Source organism: Stegostoma tigrinum, chromosome 41, assembly GCF_030684315.1.
Source record: "Stegostoma tigrinum isolate sSteTig4 chromosome 41, sSteTig4.hap1, whole genome shotgun sequence".
Taxonomy (NCBI): Eukaryota; Metazoa; Chordata; class Chondrichthyes; order Orectolobiformes; family Stegostomatidae; genus Stegostoma; species Stegostoma tigrinum.
The window spans coordinates 1,444,407-1,460,079 of NC_081394.1; the positions used below are offsets into that span (position 1 = coordinate 1,444,407).

At 45.1% G+C, this 15,673-nt stretch overlaps 1 protein-coding gene across 1 annotated transcript in view; it reads left to right on the forward strand.

The window, feature by feature from the left end:
• Nucleotides 1–13,725: 13,725 nt before the first annotated feature.
• Nucleotides 13,726–15,673, forward strand: part of LOC132206676 (hemicentin-2-like) — a gene marked incomplete at its 3' end in the record, with an annotated part of 43,590 nt that continues 41,642 nt past the window's right edge. The window contains exon 1 of the mRNA XM_059641274.1: nt 13,726–13,906. Within this exon, the coding sequence (XP_059497257.1) occupies nt 13,767–13,906 (140 nt within the window). The remainder of the gene's footprint in view (nt 13,907–15,673) is intronic.

Genomic DNA, 15,673 nt, shown 5'->3' on the forward strand with positions numbered 1-15,673 from the left:
TCACCCAGAGAGTGGTGGATATGTGGAATGCTCTGCCCCAGAAGGCAGTGGAGGTCAACTCTCTGGATACTTTCAAGCAAGAGATGGATCGAGCTCTTAAAGATAGTGGGATCAAGGGTTATGGGAATAAGGCAGGAACAGGACACTGATTGTGGATGATCAGCTACGATCATAAGGAATGGTGGTGCTAGCTCGAAGGGCCGAATGGCCTACTCCTGCACCTATTGTCTATTGTCGATTGACCCTGTTCAGTGAAGCCTGTCTTCCACCCAACACAGTGTCTACACGATGGACCAATGGAGGTACATTCCAGGCTGATTTACAAAGCAGGACAATGGATGAGGAGCCCTCAGAATTCACACTATTCTCACCATCATGAGTCACTAAATATCTTCCTGTTTGCTCTTTGTCCCAGCTGGTTGGCTCATCTGATCCAAACTGATTGGTACACTTTGCATCCTCGTTCTGTAAAGAATCTCCTTCTATCCTCAGTCTCTGAGAGATTTGTGTAGCATATCATTGTCAAAGAGATTATCTCTGAACTAAACCCCACACCCACTGGTCCCCAGGCTCAGTGCTGGCCGTACTCCCGCAGACACTGTGAAACTCTCGAGCAAAGTGTCTCTGGCCTGAGCTCTGCATGTGTCGGAGGAGCCTCAGGGTTGAGCCCATGACTTTCACAGGTGGTTTCACAGCCTTTGTGGTTAAAGTTTGAAGCAAAACTCACTCTTTAAAGCTGATGAGGAACATATTCTTCTTCCTCTGTAATTTTCATCATTACAGCAGAGGTTAATGGTAAGGGAATTTAATTATTGAACTGTACAGTGCCAGAGGAGGCCATTCAGCCTAATGTCTCTGTGCTGGCTCTTTGAATAGATCTTCATTTAGTCTCGCTCCTACAGCATTTCCTGTAGCTTTGAAAATGTTTCATGTTCAAACACATCTCCAATTTAAAGATCAGAAAGTGAAAGGGCACATCGAAGGAGTCATTGTGTTCTTTATAAAACACTGGCTCAGCCTCATCTGGAGAACTGTGTCCAGTTCTGGGCACTATATTTTAGCAACAATGTGAAGGCTTTAGAGAGGGTGTGCAAAAAATTCATGAGAAAATGTTTCTAGGGATGAGGGATGTTACCGAATGTGGAGAGATGAGAGAAGCTGTGATATTCTCATTGGAGAATGGAAGATTGAGAGGAGATTTAATCAGGTATCCCAAATTCACCACTACGGGCTTTCGACTGAATCGTTGAGCAGATGCTGTTTCCTGCAGCAGGAAGGTCAGTTACCAGACGGACACAAAATGAAGAAAATTAGGATAAGAACCAGAGGGGTAGGGATATGAGTGGAAGAGAATTTGTTTTTTTGACAAGAGTGAGTTGTTGCGATCTGGCAGTGGGAGCAGATTCAACAGGAATTTTCAAAAGGAGAATCAGAGAAATACTTGCAGAGTGGGAGCTGATGACCAATGGGATAGCACAGTCAGCACAATGGGCCGGATGGCCTTCTCTACCCGGTCATTTCTATGACTTTATGAGGTTTAGCTTCACAGTAAATGAGCAGCAAACAGACAAATTCTGTAAAAGTGACACCTTTACATATTTTATCTTCTCTTTATCTTTCAGTTATTTCAGTCCATCAGAGTTGCTGAGATGGTGAGGTGGGGCAGGAAGTGAGAGGGCTGGACTCACTTTCTATCATGAACTCTGTTGAGCTGCTGTCATACTGAGCTCACACTGAACCTAACTCAGCTTCTCCAGTTTGAACCTGATGTTAACGTTCAAGTTTCAAGGAAAGGAATTCCAGAGCTTCTGGCCCCATGAGCTAATAGCACAGGCACTCATGGGGGAGCAATGGGAATCAGGGGATCAGCAGGAGGCTGGAAATGGAGGAGCACAGAGATCTCAGGGAATTGGAAAATGTTGCTGGGATTGGGGAGTTTTTCTGTGTTAGAGAAGGCTCTGGAGATCGCAATGAGTGTCGGGCCTGGAAGACATTATAGAGATCGGTCAGGATGTAGGTAAAGTAGGGGATGACACAGAGAGATGACACTGACGGACCTGGAGGAGGTGACAGATGTAGGGTAGGTATAGAGGCTGGGTTTTTTAAAGAGATTAGGAGTTGTCCAGCAACTGGAGGGGATTACAGCATTGGAAATGAGCTGCAAGATTAGGGAGGTGATAATCAGAGGAGCTGGAGTTGAATTGTATTGAGCCAGTGTCTATCAGTGAGCAGAGGGTAATGGGTGGGTGGTATATGGTGTGTGTGTGTGTGTGCGTGTGTGTGTGTGTGTGTGTGCGCGTGTTCACTCCATCTCTGTTGATCTTCCTCTTTCTCTCTCATTACACACTCAAATACTCTATTGTTAGTTTCCTGGGTCTCTAGCTCTGCACGAGCACTCTCTGTTAATGTTTGTCTTCATTTTTTGCAATACATTCCGTCACTTGGGTGATTTTTAAGAAAAAATTCATCTTCCACTCTGTATTCACCCTGCTGAAATTTGGTCTTCCCTCTCAAACTACTTCAATGTCTCTGCTCCTTTTCCCTTGGTATCTCACTCCACACTCACTCTTCCTGCTGAAGGTCCTGCTGTTCTTTCACTCCACTAGCTGAATCTCTGCTCTTGTTCCACCCCCTTTCCCTGTGATCTCATTGTGAATGATAATGCTACTGTATGTCACTTGCTATTCACTCAATCTCGATGCTCATGCTCCTCTTCAACTGTTACTTTGAACATAGAATACAGAGCTGTACAGCATAGGAATGGGCCCTTTGGCTCATGATTTTGTGCTGAGTGTGACATAAATTAAATGAATCCCTTCTGCCTGCACGAGGTCCATATCCCTCCATGCCTTTCCTGTTGATGTGTTTATCTAAAAGTCTCTTCAGCGTCCCCATTGTATCTGCCTCATCTATTAACCCTTGCTGTTTTCTGTGTCTCCTGCCCCCTCTGACTCTTGTCTGCCCTCTGATTCTTGCTGCCCCTTCAGTCTAACTTTCTTTCCTACCGTGTCTTTCCTGTGCTTACTCTCGCTGTCCTTTCTTTGCTGTCCATGTCTGCACCTCTACCCCCATCCCCACGCTCACCTGGTTGCTGCCACTCTCTTCTGTTCCAACACACACACTGCTCTCTTTGGAAGACTGTTGAGTGCTCATCAGAGAGCGGTGACTACAAGTGACCTCCAGTCATTTCAAGGCCTTAGAGAGCAGAATTTGATATTACTCACCTACTGACAAACACGTGAAAGCAGCAAGCTCTGCTCCCAGAGCAGAGACAGATGGATTGATGTTCTCAAATAAAAACAATGTGCTAGAAATCTTAGTAGCATCAAGAGAAAGAATTAATGCTTCATTTTAAATTGATACTTAGAAAAAGTCATTGAACTCGAAATGTTAACTGTTTCTCTCTCTACAGACACTGCCAGGCCAATATTTCCAGCACACACTTTTTCAGATTTCCAGCACCTGCAGTATTTGATTTTAGTTTGGACTATGTCCTTCCCTTTCTGTTGACTGCACAGGACCTATTTACATTCAGGTTGTGTGTCTCGCCCTGGCCTGTGGAGAATTTGATTCCCCAGTTGACGGCATTGCACAAGGCTCAAGTGTCCAAGCTTCACTTGTCATGAACAGGCCAGTTTTTGAAAAGCTGGACGTAGTCCAAAAAGGAAAAGTCCACAGGAAGGATCACGAGCCAAGAGAGGATCCTAATCATTTTGTTTGCCCAGTGATTTAAGGGGCATAAAGTTGGTATGATCCCTTTGAGGAATAAACAAAGAACAAAGAAAATTACAGCACAGGAACAGGCCCTTCGGCCCTCCAAGCCTGCGTCGATCGAGATCTTCTGTCTAACCTGTCATCTATTTTCTAAGGGTCTGTGTCCATTTGCTGCCTGCCTATCCATGTACCTGTCCAGATACATCTTAAAAGACGCTAACATGTCTGCGTCTCCCACCTCCGAATGTATTCCTAATGTTCGTTATTTGCTGTGACTCATTGCAATCTTTGCGCCCACCCCTCATTGTCAGGAATTTGTAGGTTCCCCACCTGCACTCATCTTTACTGGCTGCATCCCCGCCTCTTTGACCTGTCTGTCTCCTCTCCACCAATCTGCTCCTCTATCCATCTTCAGTCCACCTCGCCCTCTCTCCCCATTTATTTCAGAACCCCCTTACTCTCCCGCATGTCTGATGGAGGGTCTAGACCCACAATGTCAGCCTTCCTGCTCCTATGATGCTGCTTGGCCTGCTGTGTTCATCCAGCTCCGCACCTTGTAATCTCTATGCCGAAATGTTCTCTGTTTTTGGCCTTCATCTTTATTCCAATGTTACTGTGTCTGAGTGGAAGTCCCATTACAGTTTGATGCCTCATGTCTACATTTCATGTTCTCTGTTTTTTTAACTGTTATCATTTAATTTTACTGGGAATCTGAACCAGCTCCTCACCCTGTGAGTTACTAAGCAGCCTGCATTAAATAGTTGAACTTTGTAGTATGAGTTTACAATTCATCTTTCATTGCCTGTTTATAAATATAAGCAAGTATAAATATTGGTTCCTCTGAACTTTCTCTTCATGATATTAAATGGCCCTAAGCCAAATCTAAAAAATACATAATGACTTTTCACTGGTACCTAAACATTTCTTCTAAATAAAAACCGAAGGAACTTTGGATGCTGTAAGTCAGGAACAAAAACAGAAGTTGCAGGAAAAGCTCAGCAGATCCGGCAGTATGTGTGAACAAAATATCAGAGTTTTTGGTCCAATGACCCTTCCTCAGAACTGATGGGATTTGGAAAACTGTCTATATTCAGAAAATAGGGAGGATGATGGGGGAGGCAGTAAATGTTAGTATAGAGCCCGAAGAGAGAGGAGAACAGTTGGATAGACAAAGGAGTTGGTAATGATTTGGCAAAGGAGGGTGAATAGCTGTTAATGGGAACTGTTAGTGACTAAGAGTAGGTAGAACTGGGAAGATTATAAAGCCTTTGAAAGATGTGATTCCTTCTTATTTCCTTCATAAATGGGAGACCTGTTTTAAAAGTGTGTTCCCTTGGTCTTGATTCTCATAGTAAAGCCTGTCAAGTCCCCTTTCATGCTTTAATAACCACCTCAACTTTCCGCATAAGGCAACCTCCTCCATCTCTGAATCAGCCTTGGGAACCTTCTCCGAACTGATTCCAATCTTAGTCTATCCTCTCACTTACAGCGATCAAATCCACACACTGTGCTCGATGTGGTCTCACCAGTGTCCTGTGCAATTGTAACAAGCCATCCCTACTTTTCTCCTCCATGTCCCTTGCCATACAAGCCTAACAACCCATTTACCTGCCGAATTACTTGCTGTGCTTGGATTCTGACTTCTTCTGTTTCATGTGTCAGAACACCCAGACCCTCCTAAACAAAAAACTGAAACAGGCGTATGAATAGGAATGGTTTGGTGGCATGTGGAACAAATGCAGGCAAATGGGACTACTTTAGTTTGGAAAACTTGGTCAGCAAAGATGAGTTGGACCAAAGGGTCTGTTTCCATGCTGTGTAACTCTATAACTGTAGATGCTGGAAATCAGACACAAAAGCAGCAATTACTGGAAAAACTCGGCTGCTCTGGCAGCATCTGTGCAGAGAAAGCAGAATTAGCATTTGGGCCCAGTGACCTTTCAGAAATGTCCGAAGAAGGCAGTGGGATCGAGTTTAAGAGCCGCGAGGTTTTGCTGCAGCTCTACAAAACCCTGGTGAGGCCACACTTGGAATATTGTGTCCAGTTCTGGTCACGCTATTATAGGAAAGATGTGGAGGCTTTGGAGAGGGTGCAAAGGAGGTTTACCAGGATGCTGCCTGGACTGGAGGGCTTGTCTTACGAGGAGAGGGTGACTGAGTTCAGACTTTTCTCTCTAGAGAGAAGGAGGAAGAGAGGTGACCTGATCGAGGTGTACAAGGTAATGAGAGGCATGGATAGTGCCGATAGCCAGAGACTTTTCCCCAGGGCAGGATTGACTGCCACGAGGGGTCATAATTTTAAGGTGTTAGGAGGAAGGTATAGAGGAGACGTCAGAGGGAGGTTCTTCACCCAGAGAGTTGTGAGCGGATGGAATAGTTTACCAGTGGTAGTCATGGAAGCAGAGTCATTAGCGACATTTAAGCGACTGCTGGACATGCACATGGACAGCAGTGAATTGAGGGGAATGTAGGTTAGGTTATTTTACTTTTGGATTAGGATTATTCCACAGCACAACATCGTGGGCCAAAGGGTCTGTGCTGTGCTGTACTTTTCTATAACTTCAATGTGAATGAGCTACATAGGAAAGAAAGGTCAGATTCATGTGCTGCACTTATCCAAAAATCTATCAGAAACCTGTGCTGATGGGATATCAGGTCAGATCAGCACTGGGCTTGGCTGTGATGCAGACTATGAGTCATAGAGTTGTAGAGTCAGAGAGATGTACAGCACAGAAACAGACCCTTCGGTCCAACTCCTCCATGCTGACCAGATATCCAAAATCAATCTAGTCCCAATTGACAGCATGTTGCAGGTGAATAGATTTTATTTGATTATAAGTGTCAAGGCTCACACAAGTGACAGGCATGGCACCAATACTCATAGGAGAGCAGTCAGGGAGAATTTTGCGTGATAATTTTTGGTGGTCTGCCTCTAACCACACTTTTTCCATTGGCCCGTTATTTCTACAGCACAATTTTCTATATTGTGAGGTTAAGGCTGGAACACAGCTATCGCATTATAGCAGAACCCCCTGTAAAGTATCTTCAACTTCACCAATCGTTACATCATCTGCAAACTTACAAACCTACCCAACTACATTTTCATCCAAGTCATTTATATATATAATCACAAACAGCAGAGGTCCGAGTACGGATCCCTGGGAAACACTACTTGTCACTGACCTCCAGCCTGAAAAACACCCATCTACCGGTACCTGCTGTCTTCAATAGGCAAGTCAATTCTGAATCCACACGGCCAAGTCACAGGATGCATCCTGTGCATCTTAATCTTCTAGATTGAGTCTACCATGAGGGACATTGTCGAAAACTTTACTAAAATCCAAGCAGACAATGTCCACTACTCTACCCTCATCAATCACCTTTGTCACCTTCTCAAAAAATTCCATCCAGTTCATCAAGTCGATACTAGTTGTGTGCCTCAAGGATCTGTTTTGGGACCACTGCTGTTTGTCATTTTTATAAATGACTTGGACGCAGGCATAGGTGGATGGGTTAGTAAGTTTGCAGATGACACTAAAGTCGGTGGAGTGGTGGACAGTATGGAACAATGTTGCCGGTTACAGGGAGACATGAATAAACTGCAGAATTGGGCCGAAAAGTGGCAAATGGAGCTTAATATGGATAAATGTGAGGTGATTCACTTTGGGAGGAATAATAGGAAGGCAGAATACCGGGAAAGATTCTTGGTGGTGTGGATGTGCAGAGGGATCTTGGTGTCCATCTACATCGATCCCTGAAAGTTGCCACCCAGGTTGATAGTGCTGTTAAGAAGGCTTGCGGTGTGTTAGGTTTTATTGGTAGAGGGATTGAGTTCCGGAGCCGTGATGTCATGCTGCAACTGTACAAAATGCTAGTGCGGCCTCATTTGGAATATTGTGTACAGTTCTGGTCGCCCCATTACAGGAAGGATGTGGAAACATTGGAAAAGGTACAGAGGAGATTTACGGGGATGTTGCCTGTTCTGGAGCGCAGGCCCTATGAAGAAAGGCTGAGGGACTTGAGTCTGTTCTCACTGGAGAGAAGGAGGCTAAGAGGGGTTTTTATAAAGACATATGAGATGATCAGAGGATTCGACAGGGTGAACAGTGAGAGTCTTTTTCCCAGGATGATGACTTCAGCTTGTAGAAGGGGGCATAGCTACAAATTGAGGGGTGGTAGATTTAAGACAGATGTCAGAGGCATGTTCTTTACTCAGAGAGTGGTAATGGCGTGGAACGCCCTGCCTGCCGATGTAGTTAACTCAGCCACATTAGGGGCGTTTAAACAGTCCTTGGATAAGCATATGGATAATGATGAGATAGTGTAGGGGGAGGAGCTTAGATTAGTTCACAGATCGGCGCAACATCGAGGGCCGAAGGGCCTCTTCTGCGCTGTATTGTTCTACGTTCTATGTCTGACATGATCTCCCCTGCACAAAGCCATGCTGGCTTGCCTTAATTAGGCCATGCTTTTCCAAAAGAAAACTTTTGTTTTTGAGCCATATGTGGATTTGCCTGATAACAGCTCCTTCTAATTCGCACTCACAACTCCTCCAAAATGCTGATTTAATTTACCCTCCCCCAGTTTGCATTCACTGTCTTTTCTCACTGTGCTCTTGACCTGTCATTCTACAGACTCTCACACTGCACAGAATCTTCTTGCTCTCCCACTGTACATTCACTGCCCCTCCTGATTTTCCTCTCAATCACTCACTCATCAATCACACCTTGATGATTTTCCCACTCGTTTCTCAACGTTGATTCACCCTTTCAGTGAATGTAATCTTTGGTCACTAACTGCTACTTACTCTCTCTGCTGATAGCCTTCTTTGCCTCTCACTGATTCCTTCTGCCAGTATTTCCACTTGGTCTCTCACTCTGCACACACATTCTGCTGATTCACTTCTTGGTCTCAATTTAAACTCATTTTCACTGTGAGAGTTTTTCTTTTATTTGTCTCTTAGCCAATGCACATTCTAACTCCTGATTTTATCTCCTCTCCCAGTTTGCACTCACTCTTTCTGCTGATGTTTCCCTTGGTGGTTTGCTGTGCACTAACTTGTTCTGCAGGACAGACGTTAAAGGGAGCACGTTGAAAGGTAAGAACAATGTTGGTAACCCCAGTACTAGATAGAACAGTCAACAGCAGAGCAGAAAGCAAAGGAAATATGGCTTAAACTGCATTTATTTCAATGCAAGAGGCCTGACAGACAAGACAAATGAATTTGGGCTGTGGGTGGGTAGATGGGACTGGGATATTATAGTTATTACCCAAACATTGCCGAGGAGGTTGGGCAGGACTGGCAGCTCACTATTCTGGGACACAGCTACTATCGGAATGACAGAAGGGGAGCCAAGAACGAACAGGGCATTGTGTTTTTGATGAGGGAGAATGTCACAGCAGTACTGAGAGAAGGCATTTTTGAGAGTTCATCCATTATGTCTTAATGGGTAGAAGTGAAAAATTAAAGTGGGGGAGGGGCACAAGAAATGGGTGAGATCCTAAATGAACACTTCATCTTAGTATATACAGTCGGTAAAGGTATGGGTACGAGGGAAATCGGGGAAATAAATAGTGATGTCTTAGAGAGGGTCCACTTTAAGGAAGAGGAGATTTGGAAGTCTTAAAGCACATTAAGGTGAATAAATCCTGGCACCTGATGAAGTATGTCCCTCTTTGGGAGGCCATAGAATAAATTACAGGGCTCCTAAACATGGATATTTGTATAATCAATATCCAAGGGTGAAGTCCTGAAGATTGGAGGCAGTTTAATATAATGCCATTATTTGAGAAAGGCTGCAGTGAAATGGCTGGGAACTACAGGCCGCTGTGTCTGATATCTGTGGTGGATACGTTGTGAGTGGCAATTCTGAGAAACAGGATCTGCAGGCATTTGGTTAGGCAATCACTCATTTAGGATAGTCAGCGTGGCTTTTTGCATAGGAAATGGTGTCTCATAAATTTGACTGAATTTTTTGAAGGGGTGACCAAGAAAGTGGATGAGGGCAGAACAGTAAAATTGTTTCTGCGGACTTTAGCAAGATACTACATAGTGTGTTATGAACATGGAACATAGAAGCCGTAATGTTGCACCAACCTATTATCCTACTAAGATCAATCTGTCCTGCATACCCTACATTTCACTATCCTCCATGTGCCTGTCCAAGAGTCGCTTAAATGTCTCTAAAGTATCTGACTCCACTACCACTGACAGCAGCACATTCCACACGCCCACCACTCTCTGAGTGAGGAACCTACCTCTGACATCTCCCCTATACCACCCTCCAATCACCTTAAAATTATGCGCTCCCCTAATATTCATTTCCACCCTGAGAAAAAGTCTCTGACTATCCACTCTATCTATGCCTCTCATCATCTTGTACATCTCCAACAATTCACCTGTCATCCTTCTTCGCTCCAATCAGAAATGCCCTCTAAGACCTGCCCTCTAGTCCAGGCAGCATCCTGGTAAATCTCCTCTACATCATCTCTCAAGCATCCACATCCTTCCTATAATGAGGTGGCCAGAACTGAACACAATATTCCAACTGTGTTCTAGCCAGAGTTTTATAGAGATGCAGCATAAACTCATGGCTCTTAAACTCAATTCCCCTGCCAGAGAAAGCCAACAACCATACACCTTCTTTACAAACCTATCAACACGGTAGCAACTTTGAGGGATCTTTGGACATAGACCCCAAGATCCCTCTGTTCCTCCACACTGCTGAGAATCCTGCCATTAACAATGTATTCTGCATTCAAATTCGACCTTCCAAAATGAATCACTTCACACTTTCCTGGGTTGAATTCCAACTTCCACTTCTTTGCCCAGCTCTTTGTCCAGGACTGTTGAGTAAGCGTGAATCCGAGTGGATTCAGGGAGAGCTAGTCAATTGGATATAATATTAGCCTGAAGGGAGGTGACAGCGGGAGGTGGTAGAGGGTTGTATTTCAAACTGGAGGCCTGTGACCAGCATTTTTTACAGGATTGGCGCTGGGTCCACTGTTATTCTTCATTTATGTCAATGATTTTGATGAGAATTTGGGAGCTAATTGTTAGCATCTTTGCAGATGACACCAAGATTGGTGGCATAGTGAACAGTGAAGAATGTTATCTGGGAATACAGTGAGATCTTGATCAATTGAGCCGCTGTGCCGAGGAATGGAAGATGAAGTTTCATTTACATAAACACAATATGTTACAATTTGTTAGATCAAATCAAGGCCAGACTTGAACCGTCAATAGTAGGGCCCTGGGAAGTGTTATACAACAAAGTGACCTTGTGGTACAGGTTGACAGCCCCTTGAAAGTGGTGTCACACGTAGACAGGCCAGTGAAGAAGGCTTTCAGCATGCTAGTTTTCATCAGTCAGAACATTGTCTACAAGTGATGGAATGCTTCGTTGCAGCTGTACAAAATGTTGGTCAGTCCTCATATGGAGTACGGCATGCAGTTCTGGCCCCCCACCCATAGAAAGGATGTCATTGAACTGGAAAGAGTGCTGAAAAGATTTACTGGGATGCTACATGGACGGGAAGGTTTGAGTTATAAGGAGAGGTTGGATAGGCTGGGGCTCAACTGAAGGCTTTGTATGGGGAGTGAGACACAAGTTTGGGGAGAGGATTGGCTGGATCTGAAAAGTGGGGTCCCACGGGGATTTGTACTGTGGCCTGAGATTTTTAACATAGACATCAACGTCATGGGCGTTCGACACTAACAAGTCCACTCAGCCCATCAACCTGTTACATAGGAACAGAATAAGGCCCATCCAGCCCCACAAGCCTTTAGCACAGAAACAGGAGGGGAGCCATTCAACAGTCTTGAGCCTGTGAGATAGGAACCGAAGGAAGTCCATTCAGCCCCTCATTCTATGAGAGAGGAACAGGAGAAGCTCCATGCAGCGGACCCCACAGATCATGTTAAATGCTGCTCAGGAGCAGAGACATTATCGTGGCCACACAAAGGGTTAACAGTTAGTTTGCAATGTTAGGTAAACCGCTATCTTTTCACTTTGAAACAACTTCCTCATCTCACTGACAGTGACACATTCACAATTCTAATTAAATACACAGGGAAACAGCACAGGAAGAGGCCATTCCACCCAGACTGAGCATGCAGGCGGTTAGTGCCCGGGAGAGCAGTCGGACAGGTTCAGGGTGAGTAAAGTGATGACAAACGCTGACTGTCACGACCAGCCCCATTCTTTGCTGATGTCTTCGAAAGATTTCTATTTATTATTGAGAACTGGCTGTAAGGATCAAGCCTGTCATAGGGAGTGTCTTTCTAGATCAAGGAATGAGGGTTACGCAAGGACAGGATGTGTGACATCCTGAGAAGGTGTAGGGTGATATAGAAATTCAAACCTTTTGTTGTCATACCTTCTTGCAGCCTCTAACTCTCTGAGTAACACCTGTCATCCCTCAGAAATGCAAAGGAGTCAGTGAGGAGATTATCTAAAAGTCGCTCTGATCTCTCGAGAGCTGTCAGACAAGACGTGGGGGTTGATGAACTCCTTTCTCTTTCAGAGCTTGATGTGGAGCTGCCGGTATCAGATGGGGTTTGGCAAGGTCAGAAATCACACTACACCAGATTATAGCCCAACAGGTGTATGTGAAATCACAAGCTTTCGGAGCCTCGCTCCTGCTTCAGGTGTTCGTGAGAGAGGTGGCATCAGGCACAGAATTTATAAGTAAAAGATCGAAGGGTCACACACCTCAGGTGCTGTGAAGTCTTTAATCAGTTCAAAGGTTTCAATTGATTAATGTGTGTGTGAAAAGCCCTGAATGCCCTGAGAGAATGAAAAGTTTTATCAGCGTTAACAAGAGGTGACATTTTAGGTCAGACGTGGCACAGCAGGTGTGAGGCCTTGTTTAGAATCTGTTTGTGTTTTGGTTTGGAGTCAAACTGGTTTTATTTCTAAAGTAGGAATTTACGAAATGTCACATTGACTGACTGTCTGTAAATCGTATGCTTTTTGAAGAAAATGGAATGTATCTGCAAATACAAATTCACCTCATAGATTCCTCTGTGTGTGTGTGTGTGTGTGTGTGTGTGTGTGTGTGTGAGAAAGAGTGTGTGTGTATGTGTGTGTGTGTGTGTGTGTGCGCGCGAGAGTTTGTGAATGTGAATGTATGAGCGCCTCAGTGTGTGTGTGTGTGTGTGTGTGTGTCTGTGTTTGTGTGTGTGTGTGTATAACTGAGAGAAAAGTGTGATTATGAGAGAGGACCTGTGCTAGTGTGTGTGTGCGTGTGTGTGTGAGAGAGAGTGTGTGTGTGTGCGTGTGTGTGTGTATGTGTGTGATTGTGTGAGTGCGAGAGTTTGTGAATGTGAATGTGTGAGCGCCTCAGTGAGTGTGTGTGTGTGTGTGTGTGTGTATAACTAAGAGAAAAGTGTATTTATGAGAGAGGATCAGTGCTAGTGTGTATGTGTGTGAGTGTGTGTGTGTGCGAGTGTGTGTGTGTGAGTGTGTGTGTGTGAATGTGTGTGTGTGTATGTGAGTCTGTGTGTGCTCCGAGTGTTTGTGATAGTGAATGTATGCGCGCCTCAGTGAGTGTGTGTGCGTGTGTATATGTGTGTGCGTGTGTGTGTGTGTGTGTGTGTGAGTGTGTGTGTCTGTGTCTGTGTGTCTGTGTGTGTGTGTGTGTACGATGTGGTGCGTCACCTATAGTGTGACATGAACCGAAGATCCCGGTTGAGGCTGATCTCATGGGAACCGATCTTGGTTCTCAGCCTCTGCTCGGTGACTCTGCGTTGTTCTGTATCCCGAAATCCGCCTTAGAGAATGTTTTCCCGAAGATCCGAGGCTTAACGTCCCTGCCCGCTGATGTGTTCCCCCACTGGAGGGAACACCCCTGTTTGATGAGTGTTGTATGGTGTCCACTCATCGGTTGTCATGGTGACTGCATGGTCTCCCCGATATACCATGCCCCAGAGGATCCTTGCCTGCAGCGTGTGGGAAAGATAACGCTGGCTCAGTCACATGTATATCTGCCTTGTACCTGGTGGGTGGAGTTCCCATGTGTGATGGTAGTGTCCATGGCAATGATCTGACATGCCTTGCAGAGGTTACAATGACGGGATTGTGTGGTGTTGTGGTCAATGTTGTCCAGAGCTTGAGAGCGAGAAGCTGATGAAATATCTGGAAGCGGACAATGATTGGGAAATCTTACTTCCTGCTGCCACTTCTCCAAGGTAATGTCACTGTCAGCACGGGCAGCTTTATAGTTAATAGTGTTTGTAAAAGATTGTTCCTATTGAGCTCTGATTGGGAACCAGTTCAGCTCTGAGCCAGTGTACAAACTCAGACCATGTGCGGATCCCCCATCACCCTGTGCTCACTGATATACACTGGCTCCCGGTCTGACAACGGCACTGGGGGAACACAGCGATCTGACAGTGTGCTTTACAGATCCAGTGGAGGTTACAGAGGGAGAGAGTGGAGAGGATCGATAGGGGGAGGGGAAGGTAGTGGTAATTATCATAAAGCTGAAGATTTGTGAAACGATGGAAGTCAGTGAACAATGATTCAGTCAAGGAGGTGGTGAGCGTTAATAAGAACTGGGGAATGATGTTTACTCTGAAGCTACAGGTTCAATTACAATTTTCTGAAATTGATGCCATTTCCAGATTTAGTCAGAATTTCCCATGAAGACAGTCCAGCTGGCCCTAGAATAGACACGATGGTCAGCATCACGCTTCCTGTCCCTCCTCACTGTGCTAGAAACTGCAATAAAGGTGTAAGATAACCGACAGAGAGACATGAGAACGCAGGACCAACATGTTCCCATGAAGGTGAAGGGCAGGGCCGGTCGGTTGTGAGAACCCTGAATGTCAAGGGGCGTACAGGATTGGATATGGGGAAAAAAGCTTTTTACAGATACTGAGGGCTCAAAACCCTGGATGCATTGCAGGAGGATTGAAAATGCAGGGGTTATTTTAAGAAACAGAATTTAGGAGAGCAAAGAGGGTCACAAAAAGCAATGATGCTTACCATGAAGGAAAATCCAAAAGGTGTTTTATAGGTGTATTCTGGGTGAGAGAATAACCAGAGAAGGAGTAGGCCCCATTAGGGACCAAACTGGCAAACTGTGTGTGTGGAGCCAAAAGACGCAGCTGGGGTTCTAAATGAATACTTTGCATCTGTATTCGCTGTAGACAAGGACAATGTAGTTGTGGGATTTGGGGAGGGAGACTCTCATGTATTTGAAAGAATTAGGCATTGAGAGGGAGGTGGTATTAACCGTTTCAATAGCTTGAAAGTGTATCAGTCTCCAGGCCCAGATCAGATGTGTACCAGCCTGCTGTGGGAGGCAAAGGGAAGAGATTGCAGAAAACCTAACATTCATTTTACAAATTCCTTCTGTCTACAGGAGAGGTGCCAGAGGATTCTAGGATGGATCATGTGGTACCATTATTCAAGAAGGAGGGTAGGGACAAACCAAGGAACAATGGGCCAGTGAGTCGAACATCGCTGGTAGGGAAAATATTGAGGACAGAATTAATCTCCACTCAGAGAGACAAGCAATAAGCAAGGCTAGTCAATGTGGCTTTGTAAGGGGGAGATCACGTCGAACAAAGTTGGTTGAATTTTTCGAGAAGGTGATGAGGTGTGTCGATGTAGGTAGTGTAGTGGATACAGAATTACCTGGACTTCTGGAAGGCTCTTGACAAAGTCTGGCATGGCAGACTGGTCAGGGAATTATGAGTCTCTGGGATCCAGGACAATGAGGCAAATTGGAGCCAGAATTGGCATGAGGCAGGGGGTGATGGTCAAAGGGTGTTTTTGTGACGGGAAGCCTGTCTGCAGTGGCATAACACAAGGTTCGGTGCTAGGTCCCTCACTGTTTGTTGTGGGACATAAATGGACTGTTAATGAATGAGGAGGATTGATCAGGAGTGTCACAGATGGTGCAGAATTGGTGTGTGGTAAATAGTGAGGAGGGAAGCCTCGGGTTACAG